This window comes from Ammospiza nelsoni, chromosome Z (assembly GCF_027579445.1).
Source record: "Ammospiza nelsoni isolate bAmmNel1 chromosome Z, bAmmNel1.pri, whole genome shotgun sequence".
Classification (NCBI taxonomy): Eukaryota; Metazoa; Chordata; class Aves; order Passeriformes; family Passerellidae; genus Ammospiza; species Ammospiza nelsoni.
The window spans coordinates 49,191,740-49,210,738 of NC_080669.1; the positions used below are offsets into that span (position 1 = coordinate 49,191,740).

The window sequence follows — 18,999 nt, forward strand, 5'->3', positions numbered from 1 at the left end:
GGGACTAGATGCAGGATGCTCACATGAAATACTACTTGAGGCACTCAGCTACATACTTCTACCCTGGCTCCTCTCACTAAGTCAAAGAGAGCTGTACCTTACACTGATGGATTTCTGGTTCTCATTGCTGCAGATTCCTGAGAAACAAAACTTCTGGAATTATAAAAATAACCATATATATTCAGATGTGAAGAAATAAGTAGATTTAATGTTAAAATTCCCATCCATAAGTGAGGGCTATGGTCTTTCTCCTGCAGGCAAGTACAAGGTCATTTTGCTTTAAATTTCTTTTGTTTTGTTTAGACACAATTCCACTGAACATTTAACAAAATACAAGCCAGACTCAGAGAATTTCAAAGGCCTTGTTCCCTCTTTGCAAGTATCTGCATGACCATATTTAATTCAACAGGAGGAAATCCATATACACAGATTATGTTTACACATACCTTGTCAAGTGTAGCTCTTCCTCTCCCCTTAGCACCTGGATGCATGGTATTGTTTGTGAAGGTCCTTAGTTCTGCCCTCCTTCTTGATCTACTGGGGAAAAAATCCTTCTTCTTCAAGAATTACCACAGTCACAGAAATGCAAGTTCTCTTCCAAGAAAATGTCTATGTTGCTATTCTCAATCTAATGGAAGCGAAAGCACCTGACACACTGCTGGATCCATGCAGTGAGATGAGGCTTGGATGAGAGCAGATGAGAATTCCCAAAGCAGGGAACAAGGTTGGAAACTACGTGCAAGTTAAAAGAAAGAAAAAACCCCAAACTCAGCTCAGAAATCCATTACCATCGCAGGAACAAACATCATAGGATCAGATGGCAGCAGAAAACAGGGAGCACTGATGACTAATACTGGTATCAAACCTCTAGAGTGGTGAAGGTAAAAGACAGAAAGGACATGGGGTTTGCAGACTGTCAGGACTTCAGCTGTGTTCATGAAACACACCCCCAGTGCTGACCTTGGGAAGCCTCTAGCAATCAAGAGTGGACTTTCGGGGCAAGCCAGGTGTGCTCAATGTCAGCATGATGTGAGCACCTAAGGAAAGTGAGATCCTTTCAGGCGGTTTGTCATTCCCTATGCAAATCATTCTCACCGATTTTACAGCTACACAAGGGTTCCACACTAGGGAATCTTTTAGAAATCTGTGCTTCCCTCACCCACCCCGAATTTACAACACCTCTGATAGTTACTTTCCTTCCAATGCCTTTATCTGAAAATACTAAGGAATGCCAGATATATCGTTGCATCTGAGCTCTGCTTATGCAAGACCCAGAGATAAGGGGCAAAGTAGGTTTATTGTGTTTCTTTGGTCCTATGATGAGCTGCCAGCAGTGCAGAAGCAGAACTGGCCACTGCAGGTCCCTGAGAGGTTGTGGCGGGCAAGCTATGAGACCCCTTATGGTGTGAAAACCCCCTTATGTCTATAGTATCTAGAGGTATTGTGACATTTAGCCTCACACCTGCTTTTTGGCTAGGCATGGCCAGAAGAGTGGACACGAGCTGAACTGATCTGGGATCTGGGATCTAACACAAAACTCCGCTCATTGTTTCAAAATGTTTAACAAAACAGGGAAAATGCATCCATCTTGTCTGAAGTAAGTGGAGTAAAACGAGGAACTAAGGCTGCTAAGCAAAACCACAGATTTCAAATAATGTGTATATAATTTAATATCATTCCATGATATGGTCTCTGCTTAGCACTGTTCGAGGTAGTGCACAAATGCAGCATTACTAAGAAAATGTAAACAAGACAGTTTGAACATTGCTTAGCAGAGTCAGGTCCATTTTCTGAAAAAGAAACCCCAGTGTATAGGTGTGCACTTAACTGGCATGTTCAGTTAGTGAGACTGAACTACACACATTGGGATGGAGTTTCTTGATGGTATTTTTTAATTGTCTTCTGACATCCAGATCTAATCTCTAATTAGATCTGTCTTTGGCCTTAAGGTTTTTGCAACTAACCAAGTTAAGTGCTTTTACTGATATCTGCAGCTCTGCAGAGAATTAAGGTCTGCAACAGTTTTCCATTCCTCTCTCCATGCAGTATTTCTGAAAAATGGCTTTGATTTTGACTTTTGAATGCAGTGTTCACAGAGTGCTGTTCAGCAGCCACTTCAGTACAGAATATATGAGATGACAGAATGAAATCAGGTTTAGCCTCTTATTGAAGGCAAACCTGAAGTTAATCCCCAGCTGGTAGAAAAATGAGCAGAAATCAGAAACCTTTCACATTTGACAACAGAAAAGACATATCCCAAAACATTAATCTTTAATTGATGCATTGTTAATTCTAAGGTTTTCTTTAAAGGAATTATCTTGGGAATGCCACCGATAGCATTAAATGATACTTATTTGTGTAACAACTGGTTTAGCCCTTTATTTATTTATTTATTTATTTGTATTTTACCTGAAAATGTATTTTCTTAGAGATGTTATGACCGCATTTCTGCATTATCAGTTCATTTTTTTTCTCCTCTTTCCTGGATATATTGGCCAGGAAAAGGAACTTCCAGTCATCTATAATGGACAGTTTAATTCACATGTTTAACTTTGTCCACATAGAAAAATGCAATTTCTGGATCATTGAGGCATATGGATTATGAACAATACACTCCAAAAACTAGCTATCCAGACGGGGATATACTTACAAAAATTTTTTATGTCAAAGTCAGGATTTCACAACATAACACAATAATGCAAAATCCAGTAGCACCTGAAAGATTAAGGTAGCTGCTGCTATCACTTGCACATACTTGAAAAAGATTAAAGGAAAAAAAAAAAAAAGAGTAATACATTCTCCAGAGAATAGCAAGTGTATTTAAAAATAAAGAACTGTGGGTTTAATTTCTCTTTTCTCCCCCTTTTGTTTTTTTGTTCTATTTCTGTATTTCTGTGAGGCTTATGGTAATTCTTTTGTTGTTTTTTTTTTTTTTTTTTTTTGGTTGGGTTTTTTTTTTCCCCAAGACTGTAGTTGCCATGTAAATTTATACACAAAGTAACTGCTCTCCTCTCCAGTGCAAGTTCACGGTCATGTTTTCAGGCTACAGTACTGAACACTGTTTTCTTGTATACATATTCCCATAGTTTCATTAAAGATAGATACAATGTACAGTACTTGTCTCTGGGACAGTAATGTTTCAAATGGCAAAACCTTTACGTTAAAACAGAAGTGAAGAGGCTACAGTAGGTATAGCCACCTAAGTATGAATTTTAGATCACAATTTCTAAACACTTGCCTACTGTACATAAGCATTAAAAAGTCTTAGACATAGGATTTTATTTATATGTGCACGTATGTCCACCTCATCCCATATTTATGTTTGGCAACTATTTGGGAATTCAAAGGTGCAGCCCTCAGTAATTGTATTATTTAAAAAAAAAAAGAAATGAAGCTTATCTATTCTATGAGAAAAAGAAATTCTCAAATATCAATTTCCAATTTTAAATTTAATTTCAATAGGAAAATATTAAAAATGTGCACATCTAAATTTTTCCACGTTCTGTATATACATATGTGTGTGTACTTATACATAGAAATGCTCATGTACCACACATATTCACAAAATTTAAGTGGAAATATTTCTGTCCACTATTTTTCCCACACATATGACATCATATCTTTAAAAATGTCAAGAATAATATCATTAAAAATAATATTACATTTATTCCATCATTATGGTTTTTTTTTATTCTTTCTTCATCCTTATTATGTCCACTGAGCATTAACAGGCCGAATTCTCCTTGCACTTCCATGGATGTTATGCCAACGGAATGTTGCTGACATCACATCAAGGACACATCTGGTTTACAGCAGCACAAGTGACAGGAGAATCAGGCCCAAATATCCCCAGGAAAATTAAAAACTGGCTGTATCTGCTCATATGGACCTGATGAAGATATACACACTACTGTCTAAAATCCCCTGAATGATTAACATGTAGCTCACCACAAAATTTTCAACCAGAAGCACAATGAAACAAGCTCCCCCCACCCCTTTAATAAATGTGAGAAAATACCCTAAAAAATATGGAGAATGCGTAAACATTGTGTATATTACATACCATATAATACATGACAGTTTTAGCATTTAACCTAAGCCACTTCCCTGACTAGTCAGGGGAGACCTGATAAATTACCAGTTAAGGGAAAAGGAAAAGATATTTTAGAAATAAAGCATGTCTTCCCAATATAAATGACAACCTGCGTGTATTATATGGTACATACACACAGTACATACATGAAAACAAACTTATCTTTTCTAGTTTTGAATATCAGAATCTAAGTGAAGAAAACTGTTCTACAAATTGAATAAGCAGCTAGATTTCATGTTTAACATTCAAATTAATTTGGGGAGCAAACAAAGGTTCGTGCATCTTTCAACTCTGAGGTTTGACATTCATTCATACATTTTAAAAAAGCCCTCTTCATCATTACAAGCAATTTATGGGAAGAATGCACTGTAATGCAAGACACATGACAATTGGCTTACCTTTCAAAGAGTTGGGGTTTTTTAAATAAATCTATTATATAAAGAAATATGTGTTTGCCAAAAGTCTGTTAAAATTACATCAAAACAATTTTAAAACCTGCTCACTAAGGATAATTCAATTCAATGTCTTGTTTTTAAACACTTAATTAACAGTTCAGAATATTGCCTGGTGTAGTTTGGATAAAGATGTGATATGAAGACCCATAAAAGAGTAAACATGTCTTCAGTTCAATTTGCTATGACAACAAAACTTCAAGAAAAACTTCTAGCCTTTTTGGCCAGACACGTTCAGTGTACGAACAATCCCTTGCGGTACCTCTGTGCTCTTAATGAATCTGTAATAGAACAGTGCTCCCCGTAAGCCATTATTCACAGAACCTCTACTTCATGTCACATTCTGAAAAAGGCTCTTGCAGAACAGAATAACAGCAAATTGAACATTCAATATAAGTATCAAGGCCAGAAAAAAGAAAACCGGCCATTCCTTGTTATGTGTGCAGGTCAAATTTAAAATGTTAAGTTTACATTTAAAATTCTCAGGGCAGTTTGGGCTTTTTATTTTTCCCTTGGGACTCACCTTCTATCACTGGTTGGCTTCAAAATTTAGTTAAGTGGAAGATACTATCTCACTGTAAGTACATGGAATTCATATGAAAAACTAAACCTTACATTGGACAATATTGTAGAACACCAAAGTAAGCTCCATAAAGAAATACGGTATCTTCCAGTGTATATGTATAGCTCTAAAAAAAACCAAAAAACCAACCAGCCAACCAACCCCCCCCCAAAAAAAAAAAAAGAAGAAGTTTATACAAGCAATTATAGTAAATTTGTTTCAATTAAAGATGCAACTCTCTCTCATTCCTGGCAAGAATAAATTTGTTCCGGCACTGCTTCTCCACAGTGCAACATATCCTGAGAAATTATTAGAACAAAATACATAGGGCTGTCATCACTAAGTTTTTGCACAAAACACAGTATTTAAAGATCTTAAATAAAACAGCCAATAACCTATATTGTATCTGTCACAAAATGGGGTGTGTCCTGGGACACTGCTAATTCTTCCATCACTGATAATTAGAAAAGGATTGCATTCAATTATTGTTAACGTTTTTCAAGTTATCTGTGGCCAATAATGTAAAAGGAGGTAATTTGTAATTCAAGTTTTTTTTGTTAGTTATTTTTTTCTTAAACTGGCTACAAGCTAAGTTCTAAATTTTACATTGAATTACAAGTCAAATTTAAAACAATCCATCTCAGAGGAGCATTTTCTAATTTTGTGCAACTTTGATGCAGAGCCCAACACAGTCCTATGAAGAGAGACAGTGCATCTTTAAGCTGATTGGCACTGAAATCCCATTTTCTTTAACTGCACTCTATTAGCTTGGCCAAGTTATCTCGTAATTCTGTTAGTTCAAATATTTTTCCATCAAGAATTTCTAAAAGTGTCTTCAAGTTATTGCGAAAAGCTTCTTGCTCATTCTGACTTTTCTCCAGACGTTGCTCTAGATCAGACAGCTGTCCTTCCAGGTCTTTGTTTCGAATTTCTACTTCCTTCAGAGAAAATACACAACATGTTAATGTGTTGTCTGCAAACACAAAGCAGTCTAACGTCCTCTTGGCACTCATGTGCTATTTTTGCCAACTGCTTTTTAAAATAATATGTAAACCTTTCTAGTTTTCAGTATGTCAAAACCAGAACCTGAATTGTTACTACGATTGCATATGAACTGCCACTTCCTCCATTTCTCCATAATTATCTGAAGGACTGAAACTTTTGGAGAGGAACAAACTTAATCAGTGAACAAATGATACACTTATTCAAGTGTGTTATCACTTCTATCATTCAGAAATGTACTGCCTAATGAAAACACCTTCTCAGAGTTTACTTACATTCAAGTATGCCCTGATTTAGACTACATGATTTGGTCAAGGACATGGTTCTCCATCCAAAGTTCTCATGCAAAAACCCATCCAGAACGCTGCTTTAGAGACAGAGGAGCACTGCCTTATTTCCATCCTATGTATGGGCTTTGCACTCTGAAAATTAAGACATGAACATGGCTGGGCCCAAGCAGAGGTCAAGGCGACTGTGACAAATGTAAACCAGGAGGTGCAACCTAGCACAGCACCCACCTGCGGAGCAGGGACACTGGGAGAGCCACCACTGCTGCACACACCTGCCCGGCCCATGCAGTGTGGGAAAGATGGAGCAGCAGCATCTTGGACACAGCCCAGGGGGTCTGACCCTGAGCAAGCTCAGCTCTCACTCACAAGGAGAGGCCCTTGGCATCCACCCCTGGGACTCCTCCCAGCTCCAGCTTGCACCTGATGGGTAACGGTGCCAAGTGCTGTGCCCTGTGCAAGACCTGTGCCCTCTCTTCAATCAAATCACAAATGAACCAGTCACCTAGGTCTGGAATAGCATATTGTTCTTTGTTCGATTCATTGCCCACCTAATAAATTTATGCTAAGTTTTGTAATTTCAGTTACAAAAATAATTTTCAAAGGCAGCACAGAGACATTGTGTTTAGTATACCATACACCCTGTAGAGCACCTCTGGAAAAGTGCATAGTGAATTCATATTATGTATGGTAACATGTTTTTCAACACCTCCTCCCTTTACAATGGTTTTGTGCCACAAAGCTTTATCAGGCCTCGTCTGAGATTTTACCACAACTAGTTTTACAAATAGGAAGGCAGATCTGGCAGCATTCAATGATTGCAACATGAGCAACTTCTCTTTCAGCCCTCCAACTCTCTCACTGGTTTTGGTGTGATTCTTCTGTCTCCCTCAAGGCTAAGAAATATATTCATGTTTATACTGGACAGATCTCAGCTACCCACAGAAAACAACCTGACCTATACAGAAAATATACTGGGTCATTCAAGAGTAACAGGTATGTAATGCCAGCCCTGTATCAAAGCCTGAGAAAGGTATCCACTTGCGAGGGGTCTGGCAGCAGCACTGATTGGGTGCTGCATCCCTGGCCAAAGAGAGGATGGGGTGACGTGGCCAGTGCTCAGTTTCAGCTCCCAGCCTCTGCAGCAGCCCAGAGTTCTGGGCCCCCCAGCAGTGCTGCAGGACTTTCACTGCCTCATCACTGTGGCTGCTTGCAGAGCCAAGGGTTACCTCCCAACCTACTTCTTGTTTGCAAATGAGCAAGTAAAAAACTATGGATTTTTGGGCACCAGTCTTGAACAGCCAGCACACCCGAGAGCAGGAATTACCTCTTACTGCCAGGCTCAAGAGAAGAATTAATTTGTTTAGCACTGAACAATTTAGTTGCCAAAGCACTAAAAGAAGCTAACTGGATAGCGCACTTGTAGAAATTATACAAATAAAATGCGCACATGCTTATATATTGAATAGCTACCTCACTGCTGCTACAAATGAAGACAACTGGTTATAACCCCGTCCTACCATGTAAAAACTCTTCTTCATTGGGCCTACTCCTGCCTTCCAAGCCAAGCACTTAAAAGTACTACCTGGTGTAGTGATTGCACATGTTCAAGACCCTCTGAGGGCCAAGTGATTACAGTATAGGACATAAACGTGAAATCCAAGGTCCTCTCAGCTTTGCCAGAGTGACACAGCCCTTTCTTTAGCTCACAGAAAACTGATTGCTGTTTTTCAGTATTTGCCCATCCTGTCATTGCTCCTCTCCTAGTCACCAAATCTGTGTGCTCTAGGAAGTTTTCTTGTCACTGCTGTAACCTCAATGATAATTAATTCCTGCAAGCAGGCAAGCCAGTGATGAAATAGATCACTTTGGGACAAACATATAGATACTTATATGGCTTTACATTGTAATATCTGGGCTTGACTAGAGCATTCTGCTGGCCTGTATCTAGCACTGAAGAACACCCTTCAGGCCCTTCTCACACATTTTTAATAAAATATGCCAGAAGATATTGCTTTTAACTTCTGGAAAATGCTACTTCTTAAATTTACGTTTGACCCTTATGCATATTTACCCTAAATTAGTATTAATGCTTTCTGCAATGTTATTGCATTGTAAGTTCATGTCCAGCTCACGTGCAGTTTCCTGTTTCAAATCAGACAACCACAAAACTTGCTTCTTGATTGGAAGAGGTGGATTACATGTAATCTATTCCCCTAACTGTGTCATTTCCCTTTACTGGCAGCTGATCTCATCCAACAACAAATTGAGTCTTTGATACATTCAGGCCCTTTTTAGAATGTATTTTGCACTTGGATTTTTTGCCTTTGGTTTTATAAGTTCTTCTTTCATCAGATGTAATCATTTCTTATATTTTGTCTTACAGAATAAATAAATCATTACTAGTTATGTTTGTTTTTCTAACTGTAACAATCCTTTGCAGAATTCAGTGCAAGGATCGGAATAAAATATTCAAACGATACACAACAGCAACATTTAGGAATTAGCCATATTAATAAAGATATTCTGACCTACTGTGAGAGTCATGCTGATCATGACTCACTGATATGACTTCTCTACATTACAAATGGAATTAGCAGCCCGATACTTAACCTTCATGACAACATATTGTTCTTCACTAGAGTTTTCCAGTGATTGATATCTAATCGATTCCTGATGTGCATTTGTCAGAAATGCTGTACACCTTGAAATACTAATTTCTCTGTATAGCATTTTTCATAGAGGATTTTTACAAAAAAATTTTAAAGTTACATAATCCATTTGCAAAGTACAAGAAGGAGAAAAAAAGCACAAGAACAAAGAGTGAGAGAAACAGATACAAACCCCAGAGAGAATCAGCCTGAAAATAAATGATGAGTCAGGTAAGTGAACATACATGAGACAGTGTGAAACTACAGCAGACAATGTGACAGATGTAGGGTGAAGTGGCTCAGAGAACACCAGTATAATCAAAGCAGGACAACTACAGCAAAGCACAGACTCAAGACCTTTTTCATGGGCAGGATCAGGGCAGTAATTAAGTTTAAGCTTAATAAAGGCACCTTTTAACTCAGATCCTAAGTGATCCTTTAAATTTACTTGAATAAAACTATGTAGAGCCATTTCCAGAAACACATGTTACAATGTGACACACGGACATATATACAAAATATGTCCATTTGGTCATTAAACAATCACAGAATTATAAAATGGATTAGGTTAGGAGGACCCTTAAAACAACCCAACAAAGGGTTTCAATCCTTTGTCAGGGGCAGGAACCCTCTCCTTTAGATAAGGTTGCTCAAAGTGCCATCCAACCTAGCCTTGGACATTTCCAGGGATGGGGCATCCAAAACTTTTTTGGGTAACCTGAAGCAGTGCTTCACCACCATCATCAAGTAAAATTTCATCCTAGTGTCTATTATTAACCTACAATCTTTCAGTTTGAAGACATTACTCCTTGTCCTATCACTGCAGTTCCTGATGAAGAGTCCCTACCTGGCTCCCTGTAGGACACTGTCAGATACTCTGAAGCTGCTGACAGTAACCCCTCCATGCAACCTTCTCTTCTCCAGGCTGAACAGCCCAAATTTTCTCAGCCTCTCTTCACAGGGGAGGTGCTCCATCCCTCTGATCTCTCTGTGGCCTCCTCTGGACTCCCTCCAGCAGGTCCCTGTCCTTGCTGTGCTGTGCCCCCAGAGCTGACGCAGCCCTGCAGGTGGGGTCTCAGCAGAGCAGAGCAGAGGGGCAGAATCCCCTCCCTGCCCTGCTGCCCACCCTGCTCTGGATGCAGCCCAGGACACGTGTGGCTCTCTGGGCTGGGAGCACACACTGCTGGTTAGTGTTGAATTTTTCATCTACCATCACCCCTAAGTCCTTCTGGGCAGGGCTGCCCTCAATCACTTATACATAAATATACCAGAATGTAACTACTGACTTTATAAGGTAAAATTTTAATAAAAATTTACCATTTTCTAATCTTTAATTTCTTACTAATCTCATAATTCTGCTTGCTAAGAATAATTCTGGTTCACTGCTACTTTTCATATGATCTTACAATGAAATTACTGCATTTGCTATTGCTGGAACAATTTCCAACTCTCATTACAATGTCTCTTTTTAGTCTCACATAAATGCCTTTTCAAATGAAAACTTGTAGATTTAGCCTAAAACCAGCAACAATTTTTGGAACAGGCAAGGTCAATGTACTCAAAACACTCTTTAAACACTGTTCAAAGTAATAACATACTTTGTACAAACAAGTTGATGTAAGAATGGGGAAAATGAATGAACTCATTTTGATCTTTAGTGTTTTATTCTGCAGGTTAAAATTTGATTCATGGAGGTTCCAATTAATGTCACACATTTCAAAGAATACCTGCCTAATGATTTCTAAGCTATGGCTGTGATCTGATGGGGCTTGCTTTCAGCATGCTAAGCCACAGAACCAAGAGAATTCCCTTTCAGCACCTTAGGGTTGGAGCTATTTAATGCCTGAGTTTCCAGTTCCTTCAAAACTCAGAAAGCTGAACCCACAGTGTAATCCACATAAGCTTTGGTCATTCCAGCCGCAGGTGTGACAAGGAATGTGGCTATGCAGGCTGGTCAGTGCAGCAACAGACTGGAAAGAGCTCAGATGGAGCACGGGAGGATATAATGAGAAAACATGAATTCCAGCAGCCTCAGGTATCTGGTATTACACACAGTAAGAAACAACTGCTAAGAATAAAAACACAATGTTTCTAAATAATTCCAAGAAAATGTAGAAAGTGTGGTTTTAAAGCCTGTACAACACAAGAACACTTTACTCTTTACTTTCTCAGGACATATTAAAAAACTGAACACAAACTCCTCCCAGGCTGATGATACACAGACAGACCATTTCAGTGGCATGCAAAAATTATGGGAAGACACTGCTGTGAAAATGGACCAGAACTGTCCAGGACATGTATCAGGGAAGGATGTTTGCTAACCTGAGAGTACTCTGTGGACATGTAAAAGCAATGTGAATGTGTTTCCTCAGATACAAATAGAAATTTAGAGCAGGTAGAAATTTTGATACAAATTCCTAAGGGTCATCCCACCCCAGCACTTTCAGGGCAGTCTAACCCACACATTCAACTGGCACATTCAGTAAATATAGCACAAGTTGTACATGTGAACTGCTCACTTACTGATAATTTTTCCCTTTTCTCTAAATTAAGATGATGCACTACAGCTCACCTGTAACTTCTGGGTCAGAGAATCCCTCTGCGCCTGGAGCTCTCTGGCATTTTCAATTTCTTGTTTCAATCCTTCTATTTCCTAAGGGAGAAGAAACAACCCTGCTAGCAATGTGTTACCTGGCTTGGCCTTGGTGCTGGTAATCTGGCTCCTGCTTCTTCTTCCGAGAAAGTCATTGCAACAATACCAAAACTGCCAGTTGGCTACTGCCCATCAGAGAACATGACGTGTAAGCCCTGCTCCCAATACTTCTTAATCACAGCCCCGAAACAGCAACTCCATTGTCAATGAACAACAATAGACAAAAGAATTTTCATTTGTAAAAGTCCAAGTTTTCTTCTCCCCCTGAAGAGGAGAAGCCCAAAAAATTAAGAAAACAAATTTTAAAATTAATTAATTCATTAATTTTTGAAATGTAATTAAAAACCGAATTTATACTTTAAATTTTATCAGAATCTACTCTTCCCTGTTTTTCAAGAAAAAAAATCCAATTTTCAAATGTAAACTGCTTATTATGTCACCAGCAGCAGGGCTGAACATCAAAAAACTGCCTTTTTGATTGACTTCTGTAAAAAGAGAATCTAAAAGAAATGGCATCTTTAATTTAGCAATTAGAAAACAATAAGGTATAAAATAAATATAGATGAAATAATGAACAGAAGAGAAACCTTAGGTTTCTTAGGTTCAGAGACAAGAACAGAAACAGTGAACAAAACTAAAAGGTATCAAACTTAAAACTAGTAAGTACTCTTGTCCAGATAGGCATATTCACTCCCCAGAACTCCTTTTGCCAAGATTTTTTTGCAGCCAACAACTCAGCATAATTCAAAAGAAATGGGTAACAAAATGGGAAACATTACCAAGCTGAGCCTAATCTTCTAAGTAGGAAGGAGTTTGGAAAAGGTTTCATTCCATTTTGAGAGGATATTCTGTAATGACTGTGCCTCTCCTGCATCCTCCTTGGAAACACCTCACAGCACTGGGGGAAGGCTTGGCAAGACACACTGCCCTCCAAGCACACATGCCAGTCCCCACAGTCTCTTACACGGGGCAAATAATTCCTCCTGTGCAGCTGCTTCCATCTCCTTTTTCCATCCATAAGGGGGTGATTCTTGATCCTTCTGTGGTACAGATACACTTTCCTCTAGGACATATGCCAATGCAGGTGTTACTCCAATTCCTTTTATTTACTTGCTGCAGCTCCAGGCCAAGGCACATGGCACAGTAAATACCAAGTTTCAGGCTGGGGTTTTGGCATGTGTTTAAGGAAATTGATCTTATGGAACTGATTTTATGGACCATAAAGGTCGCCTCTATTAGCAGAGCCTGAAAAAGGGACTGGCTGGACAAAGGCATTGACCTATTACTTGTCTCAAACCCTATTCTCCAGAAAAACAGAAAGCATGCCTACAACAGCTTCCTTTCTTAGGGAATCTGGACTGCATCAGTGTGATTATTGCCCTGTGGAAACCACTTATGACTTACTTTTACAAACAAAAATCTTTGGCAAAAGCAAACAGGAAAACATGATACGTTTTTTGCTGCTATCCAGATACCCAGCTCTATATTGGGCTAATGCAATTATATAAATGAAAAACACTAACAATGCCAAAAAGTTGAAAAATAATTTACTTTGTAACATCAATAGCAAATAATTCAGTATCTAGCCATCACAAGCTTAATATTGAAAGGTTTTAGAAATGATGTAACAGAAAAGCCAAAAACAAATGTTAGCAGATACCTCTTCTTTTTTCTTCAGCGTAGACTCTAATTCCTGTATTGTCTGGTTTAATTCTGTTTTATGAGTGTGGACTGCATTGGCTTGACTGCTCACACATTCCAGTTCAGTCACCTGTTGAAATAGGTAGAAGAAACACGTACAGAATTAATTTCAATATATTCAAGGTACTATTACTTCTTTGCATCAATAGCTGCCTTTGAAATACACCCTAACTTCTGGATGACTTCTACTCATTAAAATGGTCAAGGTGCTATTATAAAGTTAGCATAATGTTCCATTACATATTATTATGTAAGTTGTTGCTATGAATTCCTGGAAACAAAAAAATTAATTTGTTATATGCTGAGAAGAACACTAATTAAAACTTATACTAATTATCAAAAGTTTTAACAAAGTTCTGAATTACCACTTCAAACACAGTAATGCCTTGATGACTAAACACAGATCTGTCTGTCTAACTAACCTCTCCATCTGACACTTCTTAATCTTCTACCACCTTACTAAGTCACAACGTTCACACACTTCCTAGAAAGCCAATTAACATTTCACAGCATCACTCGGCATCAACAGTGCAACAGCAGACACTCAGCCAGCAAAGTACAGCTGCCAGCTTCTAACTTTCCTAGTAACGGAGCTCATCTCTCAGTCACAAAGGCAACAGCTAATGTCACAATTTGGATTTGCTCAGTTCCCCTTTTACTAGCAGACAGCAAGCACGTTCCATCTCCCCTTGATTATGTTAAGATACCTGGCAGTGGTATGCACTTTTGTTTTATTTCATAATCAAAATGATGCTAATATTCTGCCACTCACAGAAAAACAGTTTTAAAAAACAGCTGCTGCAACAAAGAGACAAAATCCATGCAGCTAGAGCCTATGCAGAAAAGTCTCTGTTTATGTACCTCTCACATTTCAGGTCAGAATATTAGAGAACTTTTACACCACGTCTGCCTACATGTGTGCACTAAAACATTTTTGTTTAATAACTAAAACCTAATAATGAATTTCTCTCCAGAAGTTATGAGCCTGTCAATCCTAATATAAAGTTTTCAACAGAGCTGCATGGCATACCTACAAATCTGGCCATAAAACTCCTTTGAACAAAATGCCAGTTAATTCTGCAACAAAAACCTTTAACACTCAATTTAACATTCTTGGAGAGGCAGCCATAAGGCAGAGGGCAGATATTTTCCAAGACAATTTTATTTCTTAGGTAAAATAGTATCTCAGGCAATCAAGGTTGCTCCTTTTCAGCACCAATGTCCCCTAGCTAATAAAGCCACTGTGATACCAGCAATTTCAGACTCTGAACTATTTGTAGGCTCAAAAGGTAGATTACTGAATCAAGTCCAAGGGAAGTCAAGATGAAACACAAGGAAATTAAAACAACTTCTCCTGTCTGACTCACAGACCACAAACCTCTCTTCTGCATAGCCATGGTGAATCTAGGTTCTTCTGCTGGAAAACTATTGGTTAAAAAAACTATTTCTGCACATGAGGTTTGTAATGGAGAGAACTGAGATTGGAACAAATTCCTGGCAGGGGGTAAAGGGAATGAGGGAGTAGGATATAGCTTGGTAAGGCAGCATGCCAAGAACTTTCTTATTTGCTGGTATTGTCCCAAAAGGAATACCAGTGCTCATGACAAGACCAAAAAAAATTTTTAGAAAACCCTTATTTGCTTCATTTTATTACATGCCCCTGAGCATTACAACTGAAGTCTTAGATGATTTTCTCAATTACACACATCTATCTGTATTTAGATTCTTATAATACTGTTACAGTGTTCACCACTGCAACTACACAAACAAGAACTGGAACACATCAATGAGGACAAACTTGTGTCTGCACAGTGTCTGACCTAGCATCTACAGGGAGCAAGAATCAGAAAGGCACAGAGCAATTTAGACTGGAAAGGGACTGGTGGACATCTGGTCAAGGCCTCCTGGTCAAAACAGGGCAAATTTTGAGGTCACATTTGCCTGCTCAGGGTCTTGCCCAGTCAAGAATCCTCCACTATTCAAGCAGAACTGTGACAGTTCGGACATTGCAGGTTTATGAAGAGCTCGAGCTCCTTCCTAAGTTTTGCTGGAACTGTCAAACTCATTCACCCCTTCCACCTTCAGCTCTTCTGATGTTTAACTTTTCAAACATTTCCAAGCTTTCCTGCTGAAATGTTGAATAGTAACTTCCAAGAAGACAATCTCTCTTCAAAAGCTGTTGCACTCAGCAAGAACCCACTGGCCCTCAGCAAGCATTAGCACAGGATGCTCACTTACACAAAACCTCATCTGGAGAGATGAAAGTAAGCCCAGTCCCCAAACTACCTCTGCCCCAGAACCTCATGCCTTGAAGCATGCCTGCAGAGGTCTCTCGTCCTGTGACTAAGGAAGCACCTGGACTCCCCCTGTTCTCCATATGGTTTCCTCTTGGCTGGTACACATAGAGAGGATATATGTATTGGTGCAAGCTGGGAATCCAAGGGGTGATGAATCAAAGTGTTAGATGAAATGTTATGTTCTAACTTGCATCTATTATTGCTGGTTAAACACATCTCCTGCAGCAGCCCTGCCAGGTGCACAGTTCATGTGAGCACTCCCAAGTACACTCTGGTCCACATTAACTCAACACACTTATTGAAATTGCTTAAGTAAACACAGATGATTATTCTTAAGCAGAGCAGGCCATGCTCCCACAAACCTTCTGCCAACAGAAGCAACTACTCTCAGAAGGACAATTAAGTGCCAGCACTAAAAAGGCTGTGATGTCTTACTCTAGCCAAGCTCTTCTCTGGGCAAACATCCATCTCTTACTGATTATGCAAGAAAATAATGTTCAACTGTTTTGTTTAGTGTTGACTGAAAACTCATAAGTTGGGAAGAAAAAGAACAAACTCAATTAAAAAACTGGGTTACTTTAATCAGTCTTATTTAAATGCCCATTTCTACAGAGATCTGAAAAGATGTCAAATATTTTCAGGTTTTTATCTTCTTGAATGTACCTATAAAGACGAAAAACATACTGTGACCCTTTCAAAAGATCTGTATAGTAAGATGGGCTGGAAAATGATGTGATATAAAGAATATGCAATTGAAAACAGAAGTAACAAAAGATAAAACTCTAGGCAAAAATCTGCATAGCATATACTTGTCCTGTTTTTTGTCTCAAATTGCACTTAATTTTCCCATGATCAGTGGTCCAAAAATCATTACAAGTAACTGTTAATGCATTATGCACAGAAGGGGGCATAAAAGGAAGTTAAAGTGCTTTAGCCTGACCCTCCCAAAGGCTATTATCAGGGACACTCCTCATTCAGTGTTTCAGGTTTAAAAGCAAAGCTCAATCAATCCTTCAAACCCTTTCACAGCAGTATCAAGAAATGTACCCGTGATTACACCTCATTTTGAGTACAGAATTCAGACTGAAAGAACAATCTTTGAACAGTAACTGGCTAAACAAAGTCCTGCTATTGTGCTACCATAAGACTGCACTGACTTGCATATCTGAAAACGTCAATAACTGTGGCTTTGTGTTTGAGACTGAAAAAGAAAAAAGTTAGTGTTCTTAGCCTCTCTTTCTTTATTTTGCATTTATTATCCAGGTAAGGATTACGTGTAAAGAAAATATTCTGAAAAGGCTTTTTAGTGACTATTTACTGTGGAAACTCTTCTAGCATGTGGATGGTGTTATACTCAACTGCCTACTTCAGTGTTGAATATGTCAGCTGAAGTAGGACAGCAAGGCAACTTCTTCTGGTAGACCCTAGACCCTCCCAGCAGTGGCCATTGTAGAATTTTCTGGACATTTTAGTCTAGGTTCAACAACCAATAAATGCAGGAGGATTCCAGGAAGAGGTTTTCATTGCAGCAGAGGGCAAGCACACTGGGAAGACTGGAGGAGTGAGGCTTCAGGCACATAACACAACAAGGAGTAACAGCCTTGGTGTGAACTTAAGACAGTGACTGCCTAAAGCTTCAGAAAACTGAAAAGACTCTCAAGAAAATCCTGACCACAGAAAGTTACTTTGCAAGTGAAGACTTCAGTTAGACAGAAGAAAAGAAGTGGAATGGCACAAATATTTTGAATGGTGACCTGCCCCAAGCAATTATTGACTAAATGATTCTCTGCTGTGTTTGCTCCAGCTGGATTAATTTTTTCAAACCACTTTCTTGAGATTAATTGTACAGTTCAGTACCAACAGATCATGCAATTCCTTCTTACCTACATACAGAAATTATTCCAACTTCTACAGAAAGGCAAATCAAGACACATTAGACACAGAATCCATCTAGAACACAGAATTTGTCACACAACTGTAGAATAATTCAGGTTGGAGAAGACCCTTAAGATCATTGAGTCCAACAGTTAACCCAGCACAGCCAACTCTACCACTACGCCACATGTACAAGTACCACATTTACATGTCTCTCAAATACCTCCAAGGATAGTGACTACACCACTTCCCTGGACATCCTGTTCCAATGCTTGACAGCCCTTTCTGTGAAGAATTTTTTCCTACTAGCTAAACTGGCACAACTCAAGGCTATTTCCTCTGGTCCTCTTGCTTCTTACTCGGGTGAAGAGACCAACCCCCACCTACAGCCTCCTTTCAGGCAGTTGCAGAGAATGATTAGGTCCCCTCTGAGTCTCCTTTTCTCCAGGCTAAACACTCCCAGCTTCCTCAGTTGCTCCTCACAGGACTTGTGCTCCAGACCCTTCACCAACTCCACTGCCTTTCTTTGGACTCATTCCAGCACCAAAATGACCTTCCTGACCTGAGGGGATCAGGATTCCAGGGGTGGCCTCAGCAGGGCCCAGCACAGGGGGACAATCCCTGCCCTGGCCCTGCTGGCCACAGCATTGCTGATCCAGGCCAGGATGCCATTGGCCTTCTTGGCCCCCTGGGCACAGCCTGGCTCATGTTCAGCTCTGTCACCAGCACCCCCAGCTCCTTTCCAGCCACTCTGCCCCAGCCTGTGGAGCTGCCTGGGGTTGTTGAGACCCAAGGGCAGGACCCAGCACTGGGCCTTGTTGAACCTCTCACCATTGGCCTCAGCCATGATGCAGCCTCTCCAGATCCCTCTGCAGAGCCTCCCTGCCCTCCAGCAGATCAGCACTCCCACCCAGCTTGGTGTCACCTGTGAACTGATTGAGGGTGCCCTCCATGAGATCACTGGTGAAGATGTTAAACAGGACTGGCCCCAGTACTGAGCCCTGGGGAGCAGCACTGGTGGCTGAACACCAGCTGGATGTAACTCCACTCACCACCACTCTCTGAGCCTGGCCATTCAAAAACTTTTTAAGCCATATTAGCATCATATATTCAGGGTGGTTGTCACCTTTTTTCTCTAGCTGACACAACTAACTTGCTGTTTCTATATTGTATTTTTCTCCCTTTTATTTACTGTAGATGCAATATCCAAGATTTGCTAGCCCAAGCTACAGTGCAGAACACATAGAGTGCTCTGAAGTCGCACAGACTGCTCATGCTAGACTGAAGTATTAATTACCTATTTTTAACTGATTAAGTTACATCCCTAAAAGGATCATAACTATGACTGTGACAGTATTGTTCCATCAATAATTGAAGATGAACTTCCCACAAATGAAAAAAGAGCCCTTTGCTTTCCATGAGCAGA

At 39.5% G+C, this 18,999-nt stretch overlaps 1 protein-coding gene across 1 annotated transcript in view; it reads right to left on the minus strand.

The window, feature by feature from the left end:
• Positions 1-2,841: 2,841 nt before the first annotated feature.
• HOMER1 (homer scaffold protein 1) overlaps positions 2,842-18,999 on the minus strand; it is an 87,940-nt gene continuing 71,782 nt past the window's right edge. The window contains exons 7-9 of the mRNA XM_059491979.1: positions 13,361-13,471; positions 11,620-11,700; positions 2,842-6,045 (exon numbers count right to left, since the gene is read on the minus strand). Of these exons, the coding sequence (XP_059347962.1) occupies positions 5,857-6,045; positions 11,620-11,700; positions 13,361-13,471 (381 nt within the window). The 3' untranslated portion in view covers positions 2,842-5,856. The remainder of the gene's footprint in view (positions 6,046-11,619; positions 11,701-13,360; positions 13,472-18,999) is intronic.